At 35.2% G+C, this 23091-nt stretch overlaps 1 protein-coding gene across 1 annotated transcript in view; it reads left to right on the top strand.

The window, feature by feature from the left end:
- Positions 1-23091, top strand: part of LOC123684101 (dopamine D2-like receptor) — a 361837-nt gene that overhangs the window by 165124 nt on the left and 173622 nt on the right. The window contains exon 2 of the mRNA XM_045623229.1: positions 3882-3991. Coding sequence (XP_045479185.1) covers positions 3882-3991 — 110 coding nt within the window. The remainder of the gene's footprint in view (positions 1-3881; positions 3992-23091) is intronic.

The raw sequence follows: 23091 nt of genomic DNA, 5'->3' as shown, positions 1-23091 counted from the left end.
TTGAATGTCATCTGTGTATGGATTCCGAGTCACTCGGTAATAATAGGAAATGAGCGCGCAGATGATTTAGCGAAGAAAGGAGCGTCAGAAAATACCAATATTCTAAGATATGCGAGTGACCAAAATGAGGTCAGAAATAATTTACAGTCAGATTTCAAAAATCAGTGGGAATAACAAAGGGGAAGACATATACACATATGAGAAACAGGGATAAAGAAAATACACCTATTCAAAAATATTTTTTATTTGAATCCAAACTTAGTAAATACGCTATAACTACGATGATGCGACTGCGTTTCAATCATTGTCTGACCCCTGAACATCTATTCAGAATTAAAGTTGTTGATCATCCAAATTGTCAATGTGGAGAACACGGTGACATTACCCACATCTTCTTCGACAGCCAATTGAATAAAGAAAATTGTAAAACATTATACTTAAAATTAAGTCAAATGCAAATAGCTTGCCCCATAAATGTGAATGACGTTATTTTCAGCGAATCTTTGCAAGTAATAGAAACCCTTATTGAATTTCTAAAATCATCACAGCTGAAATGATAGTCAGTTAGATATTATATTTGTATACTAACATGTGTGAACGTTTTAGCCCTGTGTAAGTCAGTTGTCCTTTCATTCCTTTTCGACCCTGGGAATGGGGTGGGAATCAAAAACAAGTTTGAGACTGGGTACATAACCTATGGTTGAACCCAAAAAACCAGATAGAAGAAAGAAAGAAAGATGCTAACCTGCATGGAAACAGATCGAATGAAATTAACCCTACGTATAACATAAATTCATAAAATCTCGAATAACTCTTGGGTTATTGAATTTGGGAGCATAGTCATGCTCGGACACTTACCTTATTTTTTAACGTAAAATCCAAGGAAATCACAAAAAATAGGGTTCTAACTTGAAAATAGAAAGTTATGATCAAATTTTGTTCAGAATTTTTGGCACAATATTTGAAACACCCAGTGATGATATTTTTCGATTTCAAGATATGTACGATATTCCTACATCATTCTATTTTGAGAAAAAGGATTGAATATACGAATAAAATATTCACAGTAAAAATAGTTCCAGTAATTGTGACTATGGAAATTCTCTCTTTTTTTCGGTTTTTCCTTGATATTTTGAAAATTTCAGGGACAATCGCGATAAGTTTTGAAAGAGTCATTGAAAATGGGAATTTTGATAATATATAAGACATAAAATGAAAAAAAAAATTTCTTTTTGAAACTTTTTTTTTTTCATTCTTATATAACCGGGAGTGCTGGAACTTCGAAAATATTTTAGCTAAATAGGGCATCATGAACAATGTCATATTTCGAATTTTCAGATTTTAAATCTGCCCCGTTCTCCAGAAACGTCTAATAGGCCGTCGAACTTGAAACATCCTCTATATATACAGGGTGAGTCTTTGACTTGATCATATATTTCAACCGAAGATTCTTGATGTCAGAAGAAAAACTTTGTTCATTCACCATTTTTCCGATTCGGCCCGGTTGAAAAGATAAAGCCATTTCAAATTTTCATAATGAGCTAATTCACCCCTGGAAACCGGAACTCTGAAGTTTTTGTAAGTATAAGTCATTCATTTGCACCTTGGAAATAAGCTGCTAAATTAGAGAAACCATCATAAACTCACTTCTAACATTCCATTCGTTGAACGAAGTAGTATTTATAATACTGTTAAATACGCGAATATTTCTATATAAGTGGACTGAAAATTAACTCAATTCATAATTTAATAAAAATGAAGACAAAGTGCACCAAAACAGAAATTTGACTCACCTTTGGCTTGATCGATGCACAAGCCCGACGATTTTGTGATTTTCTTAGCGGCACTCTCGAGCGATCAAATTTTCAATCATTATTATTCCTCCGAACAGCTCCTCCTCTTGTAGCACGAGGAAGCGGTGTTGCCAACCAGCCACCCTGGTGCAAACTTTAAAGGAAAACAAAAAGAAAACAAAAACAAACGAACAAAGGTCCATTCCATCCCAATCCCGAACAAATATAATGAATGGGTTATTCCAATATCATTGACGATAAAGATGGAATATTTTTCGCTTGATTTTCTATTTCATTTTCAATAATCATAACGAATTGTGCTCGCTAACACCCAAATTAGCTCTAATATTCATAATTCATATCCATTCATTTATTATATCACATTTATAATATATCGTTGTTTATTTAATTTCGTATAAGAATTGACATTTAACCTTACATTCTCAAATAAATAATATTCATCTGTGAAACTTCAAACCCAGACTAGTAGTCTGTGGTTTTAAGTTTGAACTTCAAATTTCGAGTGTTTCAAATTTAAACACAGCCGTTCGAATAATCTATGTTCCAACCTAAAATATTCATTTACAGTATTTACAGTTTACACTGTTATTGTAAAATGATATTTGATATTATGTTAGCATGAAATGAAAATCCTCGAAGATTTGAAGAAACACAACAAAATATTGAAGTACATACATAGGTATTTTCAAGAAATTTAAAGACAATTGTCAAAATAATAGTGTGGGTACAAAATAAATCACTGTGCATTCTGATAGAAAGCAATTCCTTTATGAAATGAAGCATTTGATATGTTCCAATTAACTCATAAAAATATTGATCACCATCAATATTTTTGCCATCAGTGTGAAAATATGGAAATGACATGTTATAGCTCTGTAATCAATGGAAAATGTCATACTCCACTTGTAATCAAATGTGTTCTATAATACTCTACTACTTGATTCATCTTGATTTTGCCATTGAAAATAAATGAGAAGTTTTCAATATGAATATCCACAATTGAATATCCTGTTTCTTTCAACTCACCTAATTTGTTTTCACATTAAAACAATTTTGGCACTATTGGAAGTATGTCAATCATATGCTCTGGGTTGAATTTATGGAATAGCAAAAGAATAAAAGTATTCAATCTCAATCACATGAAAATTTGTCTATTATGTACCCAGTGGTATGTTTCGATGTGAGTTTGAATGACCTCAAGAAGAATACAATAATGTTTTATAGCATCAGTCTTTAGTGGGATATTGATTGTTGTCATTATAATGGGACTATTTTGTGAAAACTTTTTTGAACATGTGCTTTATAGGTGATCTGAACTTTTCAAAATAGAATGTTGATTTTAATGAAGTATCTTCTCATTATCAGAGCTGTGCCAAAGCTCAGTAATTTGTAATCAAATCGAGGAGTTGAGGTGAGCTTATTCCAATAACTTCATTTTGAAACTAAGTTGGCTAGTACTTCAATTCTAAAATCTGAGACATGACATCATAGTAAATATTCATTTCTGTGGTTTTTTTTTACAACAGAACAGAGGTGCATTCAGCCAAAGTACCCAATTTTTTGAATTTCACAGATAATTTTTTTTTTTATGATAAAGTTACTCGAAAACGGCGCTCTTTAGGAGAAAATATGAGGAATACTTTTATTTCTCAAAGTAGCCAAATATTCTTCAATGAACGTTCAAATTACTTTTAAGAGTTGGGTTCTTCGAATTTCTGGTATTTTTATGGGATGTAATGTTCATAATGAAGAAACTGAAAGATGTGTAGGGAATTTCATTTCCTTCGATGGAACCATTTACGAGATATAACCGAAAATCTCACTTTTTTATCGATTTTCAACAGCCTGTATCTTTGTAACCAGGCCGAATCGGAAAAAACTATGAAAGAAAAAAGTGTTTCTTTCGACCTCTGGAATCTTCGGTTAAAATATATGTACAAGTCAAAGAATAACACTGTATATTTATATGTAATGTTCATTCAACGAGTATTGAACAATTTAATAGTTTTGACATAATCGCATTGGACCAATCGAACATCAGAAAGACTAATTTCTTATTTTTTACAGTTCAATGGAACATGGGCTCTTCCAGCTGTTGTATGTGATTTTTACATTGCAATGGACGTGACATGTTCAACATCTTCCATTTTCAATCTTGTTGCGATTTCTATAGATAGGTAAGCTCATTTTAACTGTCACTCTTTTCACCTATGTATATTATATTTAGAGGCATTGTGTTCACAGAAGCATAAATAAATCTATGATAGTAATTAAAATGGTATTCTTTACAATGAATTCTAAGCTTCAAAAGTTAAAGAACCATAAGATTCTGATAGTTTCCTCTGAATACAAACAAGTGAAAGGTGCACCCATGTGATCTCCACTTTCTCCAGCTATCGCTGATATTTATATGGAAGATTTTAAAACCAACGCATTCGAAACGTTTTACCTAAAGCCTACTTGCTGGCTTCGATATGTGGACGATGACTTCGTCATATGGCCAGATGGTCCCGATACTGCCCAAGACTTCTTTGATCATCTGGATAATATGAATAGCCATATAAAATTCACTATGGAAGTTGAAACCAACAACTCACTTCCTTTTCTAGATGTCCTCATAGCAAATTCCAACGATTCCTTCACGCACACGATTCACAGAAAACCAACCCACACAAACCGCTACCTGAATGCAAATCCACACCATCATCCGTCTCAAATCAACTCCTTATTGAACTCTTTAATCCATAGATCCATAAAACTGACAGATAGCCTACACATTCCAAAAGAAATCAACATCCTCCAAACCGCCCTACAACATAATGTCTACATAAGTCAACAAGTTCAGAAAGCCATTAATCGACATCAGATGTAACGGTTAGATTTACACCGTTTGATATTTCGGTTGGTGATGCGCCCTCTGGAGGTTGATTGTTAATTCAACTCGGAATATTTCGTATTAATATGAATTTGAATTTATTATGGAACAGTTATTTCCGGATAAATAAGGTCGAATATCATTACCGTGGGGAAATATTTTATAATTTCTGGATTTCTTGTATTATTTTTCTTCTGTGTGGGAAGTTTCGTTTGACAACTGGTATAGTCTGCAGTTAGGAATGAAATTGTCAGAAGGAGGTTATCGGCGATTTGTGATTATTTTGAGAGAAGTTTTTTTTGGAGGACAATTTGACTGGATTGGAGAATATATGATCTAGAACCATCCTTGTTATAGGCGATTATTTCTTCAATTTGGATAATTCCCTGTTTGGTTTATGGTATTGTGAATAGTTCTGGGAACTACGTTTTATAAGTGATTATGAAAATTTTCTTCCAGAAGGCCCATCTCTTGTATTGAATTTACTCTGAAGATCTGAGAGGTATGTAATCATTTCTATATCTTGAGCTATTGTCTGAAATTTCTGTTTTATTAGGATTCGCTTCCCGCCGATTAGTTCGAACAACTGTTGAACTTACACGAAGAATATCAAGAAGATCCTTTTCCCTCGAACAACAACTGAGAGGTATAAATTCCTTTTCATTTCTTGAACAATATCTTATAGTATTTTATTAGGGTCCTAGTGCCTAGTTAGATTTGGAATCCTAGTGCCGGGATAACGTTGAGAATCCTAGTGCCTGGATAACGTTAAGAATCCTAGTGCTAGATATTTTTGGGAATCCTAGTGCCTGGTTGAATTTGACGAATCCTAGTGCCAGGTTACGTTCAGGAATTCTGGAGTCTGGTATATGGTATGGGTCGAGGTTATGGTACTTATTTTCTGGTAGATGGTGGTAAATTTCTGGTGCAGTTCTGGTAGATGGTACATTCTGATGTATGGTACAGTTCAAGTGAATGGTATATTTCTGGCATATGGTATACCTCGATTACATGGTACATTCTACGTATTGAGATTTCACTGTTAGATTGGCTGTCAACCTTCAATATTGATTTAGATTCAGGTAACCAGTCCTTGCACTGGCTTCAATGAGTATTGTATTGAGATTTAATTTTGGAAGTAACGATTTAGTGTATTGATAGTAAAACAGTCATTTGATTAGGAGTTAACGGTTTTATCATTAATTTTCTATCCATTGATAGTTATATTGAAATATATTGAATAAAGGTTGTTTCATGCTTTGTATATACTGTCGAAATGGTAAACAGTTCGCGGTGAGGTTCACTTCACTAACTGGCCATTTATTTTAACAACTATAATACTTGTGTATCCCTTCAGGATTTGTGACTGGAATTTATTATTACTTTATTCAACCAGCTATTTTATACCAGCCAGTTATTACAACCACTGTATTTGTGTATTTTTTCAGGATCTGTGGTTGAGGTCAATCTTCTTGTTTAACTTGGTTATTTGTCTGGTTTATTATCTGGTGTATTTGGAGTTTGCTGAACTCCGTTTACGTTTAGTTTTGGTACTGAAGTTTTAGGTTTAGCCTGAGCCAAGTGTAGGCTGATATAAGGATTCTGTTTTCAGGATTAGTTTAGGCATTATAGGTTGTAGGAAGCCCTTCTGGCATTTGTTCTTGATTATAGTTTAAAGGAAGCCTTTCAGGCATTTGTTAGTGTTAGGTAAAGTTTTGGGAAGCCCTTCTGGCTTTCGGTAAATTAGAGAATTCTTTTCATTATTTTTTCTTTATAATCAACCACTGCAGAAATTTGAATTTTTATTAAACGTTTGACATTGCTACTCTGGTAAAGAAGTACGCAATTTGTTCTTAAGACAGGCACATCTCTACCTGGCGCGCATTATTATTTTCCATCTTATTTTGATGAACTCACTCCCGTCTTCACTGAGTGTAGTCGCGGGCCGAACTTTAGCCTTGTGACCGACTTACTCAAGGTCGACACGTCACAAATTGGCGCCCAACGTGGGGCCCAAAAGTCTATTCTATCTGACTTGCAGTGGTTGATCGGTCTTGTTGTTATTATTGATAGTTTTCGTATTCCGTTAGTTTTCAAATCTACCTTGTTATCAATTTTTTCTGTAGTGTCGATTTCCGTTGTAATTATTGGCGCTGCCAATATTTTGTATTTTAGGTTAGGTAGGATTGTGTTTTTAGTATTTTGTCAAGTATGGAGGATCGAATGGACGTGAATCGTCTTGATAAAGATGAATTAAGTTATGAATCAGCTGTAAGAGGTGTAGGTAACTTGAGTACGGTTGTTGAGATTTGAAAGAGTCTTAGAGGTTATTTGAGGTTAGAAAAATCGGGAATTGAAACCAAATACCCACCATATCCATATTGGTTCGAAGATGACTCAAATGCGATAGAAAGCTCAATTTCATTCTTTCGAAAACAATTATTAGATTTTTCGGGTGATGAGAAAAGTCGATCTTTTATAAAGAAGTCTACACGCTTAGTTCATTTGTATAAACGAGCGGAAAGATCTCAAGCGCTCTCAGAGGAAGAACAGGTTCTCCGGTCAGGATATTCAGCTAAAATAATTGGATTACAGGCGGAATTAGGGTCGCGAGCTAGGAAATATCGGAGATTGTCGCTGCAAACTCAGTCACCTCTTGAGTTGAGCATGCTGATGGATAAAGCTGGTATATCTGATTCATCTTCGGAATCTGAGTCGGATGACGTCACAGTTAGTGATGTAGTTCACCGGACCACTAATACAGCCTCAGCTCCCCAATGTAAGGTACCCTCAGTATCTGTGGCCAAATGGAATATTACCAAATTCAGTGGAGATAATTCTAAATGTTCCCTGAGTTCTTTCCTTGAAAATGTTGAGGAATTATGTATTTCCCGGAACGTTACAGAGGAGCAGTTGTTCTTGTCTGCTAGTGATCTATTTGTGGGTAAGGCTCTTATCTGGTTCCGATCTGTCCAGTCCACCTTGTCAACGTGGTCTCAGTTAGTTGACGAATTGAGAAAACAGTTTCTTCCTCCCAATTATAATGAGAAACTCTTCGATGAGATCAAACGCAGAACTCAAGGCCCTGATGAAAGCATCGGTTTGTATCTGGCAATGATGGACACTATGTTTAAACGTCTTACTGTACCAGTCAATGAGGAAGCTCGACTGAAAATCCTTCTTCGTAATATCTCACCCTTTTACCAGCGTCAGTTAGGTTTGACTAACATCACCTCGATTTCGCAACTGTTGGATATCGGAAGACAACTCGAGGCTAGCAAGGAATCCATCGAATCCTTTGTACCTCCTCCAAGAAATAGGAGCTCTTTGATGGAACCTGATCTAGCGTACGTATATAATTACATAATATGAACCCTTACTAAATAAATAGATCCTTTCCTTCAATCCCATAAGAACTACATATTACAATGTATCTAATTGCAGATTCAGCATTTCATCTTTATGAATAGCCCTTTGTTTCACTTGTTATTGAATTGTTATTCACCTAGGAATTTAGATAAGAAAATCTATAAAGGGGACTGAATCTGTGTACTCATTAAGAATTGATTGGTCATTCTTTAAGAATTGATTGTGTATCCATTAAGAAAAGATTGTCTCGCTTTGTATTCGAAATAAATCGTTTTGTTTTTAAAAACGAGGTTTTCCACCACAAAAACATAATTGGCGACGAGTTGATGGGATTGTGCCGTTCCTATTAAAGAAGAAAATTTGGTGACATTGATTGTGCCATTCTTTCCTGCCAGAAGAAGAAGTTCCTGCAGTGATCCAAGAATCCAACTCAATCAACATCGATCTTCCCAGGACGTCGGTTTCAACCGTTCAGCACAACCGGACAGAGAGTAGAAAACCACCCAGAAGCCCTGATCACCTGAGTAGCGCCCCGTGACGACTTCACAGAATACAATTTGGTGAGCAAAATCCTTTCCAATCCTTTCTTCCCAGTTTACTTATTCTGGACAAAAAGAGTCATCCTTTTTAATAGTTTTGTGTGTAAAACTGTATCATAGTTTTTCCTAGGTTTCTTTAAAAAACCGACATAAGAGTTTTCCCTAGGTTACTCATTTAAAAAAAACCGATTACTATATTTTACTTTATTGCATTAATAATTAATCAAGATTACGTCAGTAAAGCATTTTAAAGGTAAAAAAGAGCGTAAAGAAAATAAAAATATGGCTCAAGAAAGAATAGATTTAACATTGCCAGAAAAATTTGGAATGTTATTACCTAGATTTTCAGGAAAAGAAAATGAGTTGCATTCGTTCTTACGTAGCGCAGAACAATTTTTATTCATGTTTACAAATGAAGCCCAAATAATTAAAGATTATTGTTTCGCAGTTGTAAAATCGAAACTTACTGATCGTGCATTAGTAGAGGTATCTACTTCTGATATACCTAACAATTGGGACGTTCTTAAACGATTCTTAAATACGAAATTCGGAGATCAAATAAATTTAGATGTATTAATTCATCAATTGCAATTTTTAGCAAAGAAGCCACATGAAGACATGTTAAATTTCATTGATAAAATAATATCGTTGAAAATTCGAATTAATTATAGAATAGATTCAGATCCTATGCCTGATCCAGAGAAATTAATTTATAAATCGAATATTTTAAAAATATGTAAAACAGTATTGATATCGAATTCCCCAATGGAATTACTAACTTATTTGATTACTAACAATGCATTTAACTTTGATAATACCGTAAACGCTGTAAAAGATTATTTATGTAATATGGCTCAGTATGAATTATTAGACAGAAGTCGAAATAAAAATCCTATACATAAAAATGTATCGAGAAATAATTATTCCGATCATCGCAATAATACAAACAAATACAATCATTTTTCAAATAATAATTACCGAACGCAGCATTATGAAACGCAGCATAGATTTCCTTCGAGACCGATACAATTTACGCAACGTCAAGTAAATACTCATTATCCTACGCAACGTGAAACGTTTGGTGTTCCAAGTACGTCGAGAAATCAAAACGTTTTTAAACCGAATCCAAATCAAAGAATAACTACCCCACCTGAAAGAATGTCAGTACAGACACGAGTTTATCCACAAAAAAGTCCTAATTATTCAACCCAATATCAAAATAATCCCCAGAGAAAATTCTATAATAATAATGATCGAAGCCCTGATTTTCTCGTAGAAGAATTAACTCATATTGATATAAATCCTAATAAGAGAAATTCTTTCTCACAACCTTCTACATCGAAAAGTAATTTCTCAAATGAACGAAATTTTCAAGACCCTATTTTAGAAAACGAACTGACATAAATCATACGTTAGATGATACGAATCAAAATCCTATTGAAGTACCAGTAAACCCTAGTCATTTAGAAACTGAAAAAAGAGATTTATCACAAAAACAGAAACTGCGTATTGCAAGTAATTTTAAAAAATTAAATGAAAAAACTATTGACATTAATCATCCAAAACCAAAATTGTCGAAACCTATAGAAATAAATAATATTGAAAACGTAATTTTCAAATGCGATATAACTAATGATACGAATAATAATGAAACCAATGAAATTGAAAATAATGAAATCATGGAAGAAAAATTAGATAAACCCTCTGAATTATTAAATACTATTGAACAAAAAGATGATGATTTTTTGATTCATAAATTGATAAAAGATGTAAATGATCATAATTATACGGATATTTCCAGTGATCCAAAACGAAAATACTTTACAATGAAAATAGATAAAGAATTTTCGAATAATAGAAATTCCCATAAATTTCCCCATGATATTTATCGAAAAAGCAAATTTAAACGACCTCCCATACAATTTCAATCAAGTTACGTAGGTCACGAACCTTTCAATTACTCCTATTGTAATACAAACCCAACTGTTATCAAAGCACCGATTATTCGCAACCTTGATCCTATATTCAGAAGAAAGCAAGTATGCAATTCACAATTTTTCTCAACTAATAAAGAATGTGCTTACCCATTAAGTAGAATTATTATTGATCCAACTAGTGAATTAACATACCAAAACTTTTTAACTTTTAATAAAAATGATAATATCAAAAATTACGTGAATATTAGAGAAAAAGAAGGTAACTTATTTGAATCCCCTGAAAATTGCGCCCTAGCACATTGTGTATCACAAGATTTTAAAATGAATAAAGGAATAGCGTTAGAATTTAAAAATAAATATGGTGGAATAGGAAAACTGAAGAATCAAAATAAATTAGTTGGCGAAGTTGCCACAATCCGAGAAGATAATAGGAATATTTATTATTTAATTACTAAAAAATGTCATTATGAAAAACCTGAATATGAAACAGTTTTTCAGTCACTTTTAAATCTTAGAAAAATATGCGATATTAATGACGATAGATTTTTAGCTTTACCACGAATTGCATGTGGATTAGATCGACTAGAATGGTCAATTATTTTAAAAATGTTAAAATATATCTTTGGTGAATCCAATATAAACGTGATTATTTACCATTTACCAACACATACAAATGAGAATTTAATTGAGTGTAATGGAATAGATGATGATCTTATTTCAATTGCAAATCAGATAACAGATGAAGAGTTAGATGAATGCTTAAATCTTTTAAACTCCGCAGACGAAAATAGTGAACAAGATGAAAATATAATTGACTTTGAAACTCAAAATGTTATTATTCATGACGATGTAACTATTCATAGCAATATTGAAAATCCAATTTTCGAAATACCTTATACAGAAAGAAGTATTAACTCATCTAATTTACAAATAATATTCAAAACTGCATCTAATTATAATGTTATAAAAATTAAACTATTCGGAGAAAAACTCAGATTTATTGTTTCCATAAATTCAATTGAAAGCGATTTATATAAATTTATTAGAGAATATATTAGACCAAAAAGTTCCTATACATTATTTTTTAAATCACCAGAATTAGAAAAACCGCTTATACGAATTTTGCAAGAGAAATTCGACTATAAGAGTTTTGATTTAAAAATTTCAAGAATTCTGTTAGAAGACGATAAAAATAAACATATTTATCATAAAAAAATATTGAAACAACGAAAAAAATAAGTTTTAAATTTTATTTGCAGATTCAAAAATGGACCAAACAAATGGTATACTACTTACTCTAATAATGATAATCCTATGGACAAAAATAAGTATCATAATAAACGCACTCGAAATCATTCCCTTAGAAAATAATATATTACCCGTTTTATTAGGAAAAGCCTATGTTACGAATAAGAATCTACAATTGATTTATCACATTGATTTAAATAGGATAGAGGAAATAATTTTCAAATATCAAAAGGAAATTGAAAATCTGAAAGACCAAAAATTAGGTTTTGCTCAGACAGCAAATTATAAATATTTACAACATTCAAATGATATAAACTTTAAAGCCCTTGAAGAGATTCTTAATAAGAGTATTAAAACTAAAAGAGGATTAGTTAATCTTGGTGGTAAAATTTCAAAAATATTATTCGGAACGTTAGATTCAGACGATAAAGAATTATATCGAAACTATTTTAATAGCATACAGAAAAATGAGAAAACGCTCATGAAAAATCAGAAGCAAATAGCTACTGTTGTAAACGATCTGAAAAATAAGTATATCACTAAATTCAAAAATATGAATGAAAATCTGAAACTATTACAAATTGTTCCAGAGTTACGTGAGGTAGAGCAAATGCATCTCATGACATTTGAAATTAAAGATATTAAAAATACCCTTGATGAAATTCAAACAGCAATAAGTTTTGCAAGATTACACCTTTTACACGAATCTATTTTACCTTATGCTAAATTTGTTGAATTAATCAAGAATGTCACAATAATACCTGTTCATCACCTTAAAGATTATTATCAATTATGTCATACTAAGATTATTTTTCAAAACAAAATATTACTCTTTTTGATTTCAATTCCCACTGTTTATCAGAAAGGCTATGATCTATACAAGTTTTACTTCCTACCTCAGAATAATTCAACCATTTCCCATACCAATCCCTATATGCTCTCTCAAGAAGAATTATTGGAATGGTCAACTTCAACAAATAATTGTCATCCCGTGGAAGAAGATTTCTTATGTGATCAAGAATCATTAAATAACCCCCAGAATGTCTCAGGAACATATTGAAAAATCATACAGAAAATTGTCCTAGAATTAAAACTACTTCACATTCAGACATCAGATTGTTAGAAGATGGAAGTATTCTATCGATAGACAACGTGAAAGTTCAAGAGAAATGCCCTCAACAAATTAAATATTATTTTACTCCTTCGATGGCACTCCTCCATTCAAAATGTGAAATAAGCAACCTACAGAAAGAGATTTTCCCTCTAACCACCATAAATGAAGAAAAATACATTATTCTACCCAAGCAGACCCATTTTATGAAGAATAATTCCAAAGAAGAAAATATCGAGAATGAAGATATTCCAGACATCGTCTTAGAAGACTTAGACCAGTGGAATCTTCAACCAATAGGAATAACTTTTACATTTATTTTAATAATATTTATAATAATAATTATTATTGCTTTTGCTTTTAGATATTTCAAAAGAAATGTATTTTTAAAAGCTACACCTCAGCAAGGTGATACCTTTTTCCAAGAAGGGGAGGAATTACATAATATGAACCCTTACTAAATAAATAGATCCTTTCCTTCAATCCCATAAGAACTACATATTACAATGTATCTAATTGCAGATTCAGCATTTCATCTTTATGAATAGCCCTTTGTTTCACTTGTTATTGAATTGTTATTCACCTAGGAATTTAGATAAGAAAATCTATAAAGGGGACTGAATCTGTGTACTCATTAAGAATTGATTGGTCATTCTTTAAGAATTGATTGTGTATCCATTAAGAAAAGATTGTCTCGCTTTGTATTCGAAATAAATCGTTTTGTTTTTAAAAACGAGGTTTTCCACCACAAAAACATAATTATATGCAGAACAACCATCTGCCTCTTCTGTTGATGTAGGTGCCTCCTCTGCTGATGTAAGTACCTCCTCGGCTGAGGTAAGTGCAGTATTGACTTGCTGGAATTGTAAGCAACCCGGTCATGCTGCTAGGGATTGTGAGATGACCAAAAATAAGTACTGCTTCAAGTGTGGTCGTCCAGGTTTCACTGTTCGGACCTGCCCTAAGTGTAAGCCGTCGGAAAACTGAGGGGGAAGACCTCTAATGGCAATATGTGTGCCTTCCCCCATTTCTCTGCCCGTGATCGTTTACCTTCACACCAAAAAGCTCTGTTGGATTATGTGTTGGCGCATGCGCAAAATGATGAACGCCCATATTTGTCGGTTTCTGTTGTTGATGTTGATTTGTTTGGTCTTTTAGATTCGGGTGCTTCATTCACGATTATTGGAGATTCTGGATGGGCGATGTTGAAGAATTTGAATTTAAATATTAATGTCGATAATGTTTTTTCTTGTAGAGTCGCTAATGGACAAAGTAGTTCAAGTATCAGTTCGGTGGATCTACCAATTAAGCTTGAGAATAAGGTTAATATGATTTCAGCCTTAGTAGTTCCTGAAGTGCCGCACTCTTTAATTCTAGGCATTGAGTTTGGTGTCGTACCGGATCTTCGTTGTGGAAAATGGGTATTTCAACGAGATGCTGATGTCTCTGTGGATGCGATTGCATCAGAGGAACATCTTACCCCTGAGCAATCTAGAATTTTGAATGAGGTTGTGCAGGAGGCTTTTCAGAACATGGGTGACGAGTTAGGATGTACTAATCTTTTGGAACATGAGATAAAAACCTCGTGCCGTCCTATTAAGCAGAGGTATTATTCTGTGAGTCCGGTAATGCAAGGTCATATTGATGCAGAGTTAGACAACTTACTGGAGCAGGGCATTGTTGAACCTTCGACCAGCCTCTGGTTATCCCCTATTCTTCTTGTTAAAAAGGAGGATGGCTAGTACCGATTCTGCGTTGATTACAGGAAATTGAATGTCGTCACAGAAAAAGATGCGTACCCTCTCCCCTATATAAATTCCACCTTGGATCGGCTCCGCATCGCCAAGTTCTTGTCCTCTATGGACATAAAGTCGGCATATTTTCAAGTGCCCTTAGAAGCATCCTCTCGCCCTTTAACTGCGTTCACAGTACCCAATAGAGGTCTGTTTCAATTCCTCCGTCTGCCTATGGGACTGTCAATAGTCCGGCTACCTTCCAGCGTTTGGTGTACAGAGTTCTTGATCCGGATTTGGAACCATATGTGTTTGTCTACTTAGATGACATAATGATAATTACTGATACCTTCGAGAAACATGTAGAGGTACTGAAGGAGGTCTTAAACCGCCTCCGAGCAGCTAATTTAACAGTTTCGAAGAAGAAGTGTCATTTTTGTCGACCGGAACTCTTGTATTTAGGTTATGTAGTGGATTCAAAAGGTTCAAGAATGGATCCGGCGAAGGTTCAGGCTATTTTGAACATACCAGTCCCCACTTCTGTTTCGGAGGTTCGACGTATACTGGGTTTGGCTTCATGGTACCGGAGATCCGTACCAAACTTTGCGGATCTGACTGATCCCTCACGGAGCTACTCAAGAAAAATCGGTTCTTCAGATGGAGTTCCCAATGTGATGAGGCTTTGATTAAGTGGGAGGAATGTTTGATTAGTGCCCCTGTTTTGTCTTGTCCGGATTTTTCGAGGTCGTTCACCATTCAGTGTGATGCTTCTGGTGCTGTTTTGACTCAGCAACAAGAAGATGGAGAAAAGGTGATATGCTATCTTTCTAGGTCTTTAACCCGGTTAGAACGCAATTACACCACTACGGAACGTGAATGCCTTGCCGTTCTATGGGCGATAGAGAAGCTGCGACCGTATATTGAGGGGTCACATTTCTCGGTTATCACCGATCACGCTTGTTTGCTCTGGCTGGATCGGCTGAATTCACCTTCTTAAAGATTGGGCTATCAGACTCCAACAGTATGACTTTACCATTATCCATCGTAAAGGTAAAGATAACATCGTACCAGATACCTTATCTAGGGCGGTACCTATCATCGCTACTGTTGACACTTCTCAGGGTCAATTCACGGATTTGTGGTATGACAAACTTCTGGGAGAAGTGACTCATGCCCCTCACCGGTTCCCATCCTGGCAAATTATTCAGGGTAAGCTTTTCAAAAATGTTCGAATTCCCGAACTAGCCTCCGATTCTGATTACTGGAGAGAAGTTGTTCCTCGTCCTCAAAGAAAATCTCTAATTAGGCAGGTCCATGAGTCTTTACTACATGTAGGTGTTTTCAAAACTTATAGTTAGTTGGCACAACGGTATAACTGGCCAAAGATGCGATATGACGTAGCTTCCTTTATTCGCTGCTGCAGAACCTGCCATGCCATCAAACCGAGCCAGGAGAAGCCTTCTGGCCTCATGCTCTCCAAATAGGTCTCAATTTCTCGACCATTCGAGCTTCTGTCTGCGGATTTGGTTGGTCCTTTACCTCGGTCTCGCTCCGGTAACCAGTATATTTTCATCGTCGCGGATTGTTTCAGCAAGTTCCCCCTTCTTTTTCCACTGCGTACGGCTACCGCGTCAGTCATTGTAAAGATACTGGATACACATGCCTTTCCTGTCTTTGGGTGTCCCAATTCCATCATTGTCGATAATGGCGTACAGTTTCGGTCTGAAGAATTTGTTAAATTTTTACAATCTTATAATGTCACCATTCAGTATACCGCACTATATCATCCCTAAGCTAATCCGGTCGAAAGAATTAATAGGGTTATAAAAACCATGCTGAGGTCCTTCCTGTCAGATCAGAGAGGTTGTGATAGACAGTTAAACCAGGTTGGGTTAGCTATTCGTTCCTCAAATCACGAAGTCACCGGTTACTCTCCAAATTTTATTGTTTTTGGTATAGTCTGTAGTAAGGAATGAAATTGTCAGAAGGAGGTTATCGGCGATTTATAATAATAATAATAATTCTTTATTGATCCCTTTGACATTACAAAGGATGTATGGAACAAGTCATATATAATGAAGTACAAATTAATAAGCTATTTCTAAGAAAATGAACACAAACATATAATATAATCTTAAAACATAATAAGTGAACAAAGATTATTTGAATTGACCATCTGTCATGTATTCCCCCACACTGTAATAAGCTTTTTCAATCAATAAACGCTTTATGGCATCCCTGAATCTGAACTCATTTGGAATCTTAATCTTCTAAGGTAGATTATTGAATATTTTAATGCCCTTATAAGATGAGGACAGTTCAAATTTTGTTGTCCTATGTTGAGGAAGACACAATGTTCTTTGGTTTCTCGTGAAATAATTGTGATAGTTCGACAATCCAACCAAGTTTCTCAGATTACGTCTTGTATTCATAAGAGATTTGTATATATAAATACAAGGAACCGTAAGGATGCGATGTTCAATAAAGAGCAGGAGGAAAGTGGGCTGACATTGAAAATCATACGCATTATTCTTTTTGGAGCTATAAATATTCTGTTTACGTCGACAGAAGCTCCCCATAATAAGATTTTATATTGTAAATGACTGTAAACTAAACTGTAGTATACATCCAGAATAGAATTCAATGGCAGACATAGTTTTAATTTTTTTATAGCGTAATAGGATGTATTGAGTTTTTTACTCAATACATCAATGTGTTCGCACCATTTCAAATTACTATCGAGATGTACACCTAAAAATTTTACAGTTTCTGTAGAAGAAATTTGTACATCTCCCAACTGAAGGGTCAATGGGACAGAACCCCTTATGCCAAAAGATATAAGGTTTGTTTTTTGAATATTTACAATAAGCGCATTTGCTCTACAAGCAAATAGACTGGTACAGCATAATTGGAGCTCATTAATATCTCTAGATGCTACGGCAATAGAGGTGTCATCCGCAAATAAAACCAATTTAATCAATTTATAGCCATTAAGATATTCAGGCATATCATTCACGTATAAAATAAACAAGAGAGGCCCCAACACCGATCCCTGAGGAACACCGATATTGACACCATATTTACTCAAATATGAGTCACCCACCCTGACAATCATGGATCTTCCCGCCAGGAAGCTATGCAACCATTCTAAGAAAATTTCTCTAAATCCTAAATTATATAATTTATCCATTATAAACGGTATAGTTAGACAATCAAATGCACGCGATAAGTCGAAAAAGATACCAGCGACACATAGGCCATCATCCAACCATCTATAAGTTTTTTCAACAAATGACACAGCGGCGGTCTCAGTTGAGCAACCAGCCCTGAATCCGTGTTGACAACTTGTGATGATATCGCATTTATTCAAATAATCCAACATTCGCTTCAAAACTAATTTTTCAATAATTTTGGAAATAGCACTGACAATTGAGATTGGCCTGTAATTTACTATTTCGTTTACATCATCTCGCTTATGTACTGGAATAACAGTGCTTATCTTCAGTGCAGATGGAAATATGCCGGTTGTAACCGACAAATTTATCAAGTGCGCAATATGACCCGCAACATACAATGCCGAAACCTTTAATATTCTAGAAGAGATGCAGTCGATACCAGCACTTTTTTTGTTTTTCAAGCAATTTATGGCACTTATGACTTCTTCCACAGCTACTGGTCGGAAGTAAAAGCTATGGGGCACCAAGTTAGATGTTGTGCACATGCGAGATATGTCATTTCCATAACATTGTTGCAAGCTAACATTTGCAATCCCAGAAAAATATTCAGCGAAAGCCTCAGCAATCGCATGGGACCCCGAACAGACAGTTCCATGCAAATTGAGAGACATTACACTTTGATTTTGATCCCCCCTACCTGTTTCCCGGTTTACAATACCCCAGACAGCTGTGTTTTTGTTTGTCGAATTTTCTATCATATTTGCATAAAAGTTTGCTTTTGTGAATTTTAATAGTGAATTATAATGCTTTTTGAATTTTTTATAAATCTCAAAAGAATCTTCGGATTTTAATTCAGAATATAACCAGTGCAAATTTCTCAAATGTAGACTTGCCTGCCTAACTTCATGTGTTACCCAGCTTTTATTCGGGGAGGTTATGCGCCTGACTGGAAAACTCTCGTGAATCAAATGAGTAACAGTATTCAAGAATGCCATAAAACACGACTCTACATCGCCGCTCTTATAAATTTCATCAAAGCAAACCACAGAGAGGTCTGTCACGTATTTCATCATTTTATGTTCAGAAAACGATCTGGTATATTTTTCATTAGACAGTTGACTGCTTGAAAATTTCTCTGGAATTTTGAAGACCACTGAGAGAACTTTATGATCACTGAGGTTTGCTTCAATCACTCTTGCCTCACAATAATTCAAGGCAATATTACTTAAAATATAATCAACTTTCGAGGGTGATGTTCTTCCCGATATATTTGTAAATATTCTTGTAGCATCCTGTGATGTCACATGTAAATCAAAGCTGACAAGTACATCAAAAAATAATTTTCTTAAATTACATTCAGGCTTCGAAAAAATCTACATTGAAGTCACCACAAACAATAAGGTTGTCTACAGACCCACAGCAAAATTGCAAAACAGCAGTGAACTTTCCTAGAAAATTTTCGAAATTTCCTGATGGGGGTCTATAAACACTGATAATCCCTATTTTCACACCCCGATACAGTACTTTCGCGCCACATACTTCGAAATGCATTTCATCCGAATATCTGGAAACCATCAAATTATTTACCTGAATGTCGCACTTCACATACAACACTGTACCGCCATGGATCCTATTGTGGCGAAGAAGAAATCAGCCTGCTGGTAGCCTGGAATCACCATCAGCTCGATGTTGTCAGAGCTGCACCAGTGTTCAGCGACACTAATGATATCAGCTTCCTCCTCAGACAGAAACACTTCAAGGTTTTTCAGTTTGTTGGTGATACACTGGATATTTATTTGCATGATACTCAACTCAACCTTTGAGGAAACTCTTTCAGATTTAATCTCGTTTCATGCTTGCGTCGGTTGCGGATTTCGGTGTTGGAAAAAGTGATGGACGCTCACATTTTTCGACCAGCGAGATGCTTCAAGAGCTCTATCAAATTGACTCTTTGGTATAAGTACCTTGAATGATGCGTAACTCTCTGGATATTTCGATTTTAGGGCTTCACATTTCACATCAGTGAAGTTTGGTTTTAGAAAGGCCAAAAGTTTTTCAGGCTTTAAGTTCGTTACACGAAGGAATTTATATTTTTCAATCCCTTCGATATCAGATGTTCCCGAAAAATTTCCCACTACCAAAGCCTGTCTAAAATCTTTTTTTTTTCTTTCCACGAGTCACAGTCTGCCAATTCGTGTTCATTCACACTTTGATGAGATTCAAAATTGTATCCCTTGTTACGAGCAATATCTGGAATTTTTGTTGTGCGCAGAGCATTATTTTCTTCAGATGAAGTGATAATCGGTTAAGTTACTTCTGTTTTATTGGCAGTTTCTTTTTTTAGGTTCTCTGACATTACCTGTAACATACGTGGGAATAGCTGAATAGATTTGTGATAATTTTGAGAGAAGTTTTTTTTGGAGGACAATTTGACTGAATTGGAGAATATATGATCTAGAATCATCCTTGTTATAGGCGATTATTTCTTCAATTTGGATAATTCCCTGTTTGGTTTATGGTATTGTGAATATTTCTGGGAACTACGTTTTATACGTGATTATGAAAATTTTCTTCCACAAGGCCCATCTCTTGTATTGAATTTACTCTGAAGATCTGAGAGGTATGAAATCATATCTATATCTTGAGCTATTGTCTGAAATTTCCGTTTTATTAGGATTCGCTTCCCGCCGATTAGTTCGAACAACTGTTGAACTTACACGAAGAATATCAAGAAGATCCTTTTCCCTCAAACAACAACTGAGAGGTATAAATTCCTTTTCATTTTGTGAACAATATCTTATAGTATTTTATTAGGGTCCTAGTGCCTGGTTGAATTTGGAATCCTAGTGCCGGGATAACGTTGAGAATCCTAGTGCCTGGTTACGTTCAGGAATTCTGGAGTCTGGTATATGGTATGGTTCGAGGTTATGGTACATATTTTCTGGTAGATGGTGGTAAATTTCTGGTGCAGTTCTGGTAGATGGTACATTCTGATGTATGGTACAGTTCAAGTGAATGGTATATTTCTGGCATATGGTATACCTCGAGTACATGGTACATTCTACGTATTGAGATTTCGCTGTTAGATTGGCTGTCAACCTTCAATATTGATTTTGATTCAGGTAACCAGTGCTTGCACTGGCTTTAATGAATATCGTATTGAGATTTTATTTTGGAAGTAACGATTTAGTGTACTGATAGTAAATCAGTCATTTGAATAGGAGTTAACGGTTTTATTATTAATTTTCTATCCATTGATAGTTTTATTGAAATATATCGAATAAAGGTTGTTTCACGCTTGTTATATACTGTCGAAATGGTAAACAGTTCGCGGTGAGGTGCACTTCACTAACTGGCCATTTATTTCAACAACTATAATACTTGTGTATTCCTTCAGGATTTGTGACTGGAATTTATTATTACTTTATTCAACCAGCTATTTTATACCAGCCAGTTATTACAACCACTGTATTTGTGTATTCCTTCAGGATCTGTGGTTGAGGTCAATCTTCTTGTTCAACTTGGTTATTTGTCTGGTTTATTATCTGGTATATTTGGAGTTTGTTGAACTCCGTTTACGTTTAGTTTTGGTAAAAAGTTTTAGGTTCACCCTGAGCCAAGTATAGGCTGATATAAGGATTCTGTTTTCAGGATTAGTTTAGGCATTATAGGTTGTAGGAAGCCCTTCTGGCATTTGTTAGTGTAAGGTGAAGTTTTGGGAAGCCCTACTGGCTTTTGGTAAATTGAAGAATTCTTTTCATTATTTTATAATATTTTTATCAACCACTGCAGAAATTTTAATTTTTATTGAACGTTTGACATTGAGTATTTGTTTTATTGCTACTCTGGTAGAGGAGTACGCAATTTGTTCTTAAGACAGGCACATCTCTACCTGGTGCTTATTATTATTTTCCATCTTATTTTGAAGAACTCACTCCCGTCTTCACTGAGTGTAGTCGCGAGCCGAAATTTAGCCTTGTGACCGGCTTACTCAAGGTCGACACGTCACACAGACCCATGCATAACAAATAAAAAATCCTCCTTAAAATTTCCCTCATAAAGCTTTTCTACCTTTTATCAAATGTGTCACTGACAAAATCAGTCGCATCCTACAAAAACAGGACATAAAGACAGTTTTCACATCCGATAACAAAATTTCCTAATTTCTTCGAACTCCACTCCAATGGATACGATCGATAACGCGAGTCTCAAGGTGTATACGAGATACCATGTTCCGCATGTCCTCCATGAACATACATAGGACAATCCAACAGACGTATTACTAACAGAGTATATGAGCACCAACTCGCAATACGTCAAGGAGATCCAACATCTGCTCTATTCAAACACTACTCTGAAACAGGACATAACTTTGATTTTGAGGGATAAAGACCATCTCTGCAAAGAAAACCCTCACAGGTAGGATAATTCTTGAAACACTCGAGATCGAAAAACGACCCAATTGCCTCAACAAACGGGATGTTGGTCAACACTTGGAAACCTTTGATTTCCCGTCTCATGGCAACACATCGATCGATAACTCAGCCCCCGACAACAACCCGATCGACAGTTAAGCCTCATAGCACTCGTACCAGACTCCCAGTTGCTACCCGATCGATGACTCGAAGTCACGTGACAACAACACAACTGGTTCCTGCGCCATCGATGAAAACTCGATCGATAAGAACTCGATCGATGACTGGAAGTTACCTGACAACGACGCAACCGGTTCTTGCGCAACCTCCATCACGTGGGCCACCCCCAAGATATGTAGATTAAAGGTTGTCTCGTAACTTGGGTTGAAGAGTGGGGTAACGCGTCATCCGGTGTCTGTCAAGGTCTATAGAGTGTTTGTATCGTCATTGGCCATCATTGATAGACATTTTATCGTACCTTTTTTATGATTGGAGATATTAGAGACTATTTAGGATAGACTACAAACGATAAACGCGATCAAACTAATAAGAAAATCCGTGAAAACCCACGATTTCATTGCAATCAGATGTTATTTATTTGAATTTGTGAACGGAGTGACGTTGTAAAGTTACAATTGCCCATGAGACTCTAAATGATCGCAAATTATTGCAACCAATTTCAGATGACGATAACTATTAAGAGATTAAGCAACTTGTTGAATGAATTTGGGTGCACTTACCTCATGAGCTAAGGGAGATGGTGTCTGTGAATTCACCCCCTAATCCGGTGGCAGAAGATGGATGGATGGATGGATAGGTGAAAGGGATGATTAACCTCTTCTGCACCGGCTTCGTGGTTATCACTTAGTTCGAG

Source organism: Harmonia axyridis, chromosome 7 (assembly GCF_914767665.1).
Source record: "Harmonia axyridis chromosome 7, icHarAxyr1.1, whole genome shotgun sequence".
Taxonomy (NCBI): domain Eukaryota; kingdom Metazoa; phylum Arthropoda; class Insecta; order Coleoptera; family Coccinellidae; genus Harmonia; species Harmonia axyridis.
The sequence above is the reverse complement of the archived record's forward strand: the minus strand, read 5'-3'. Positions and strand labels throughout refer to the sequence as shown.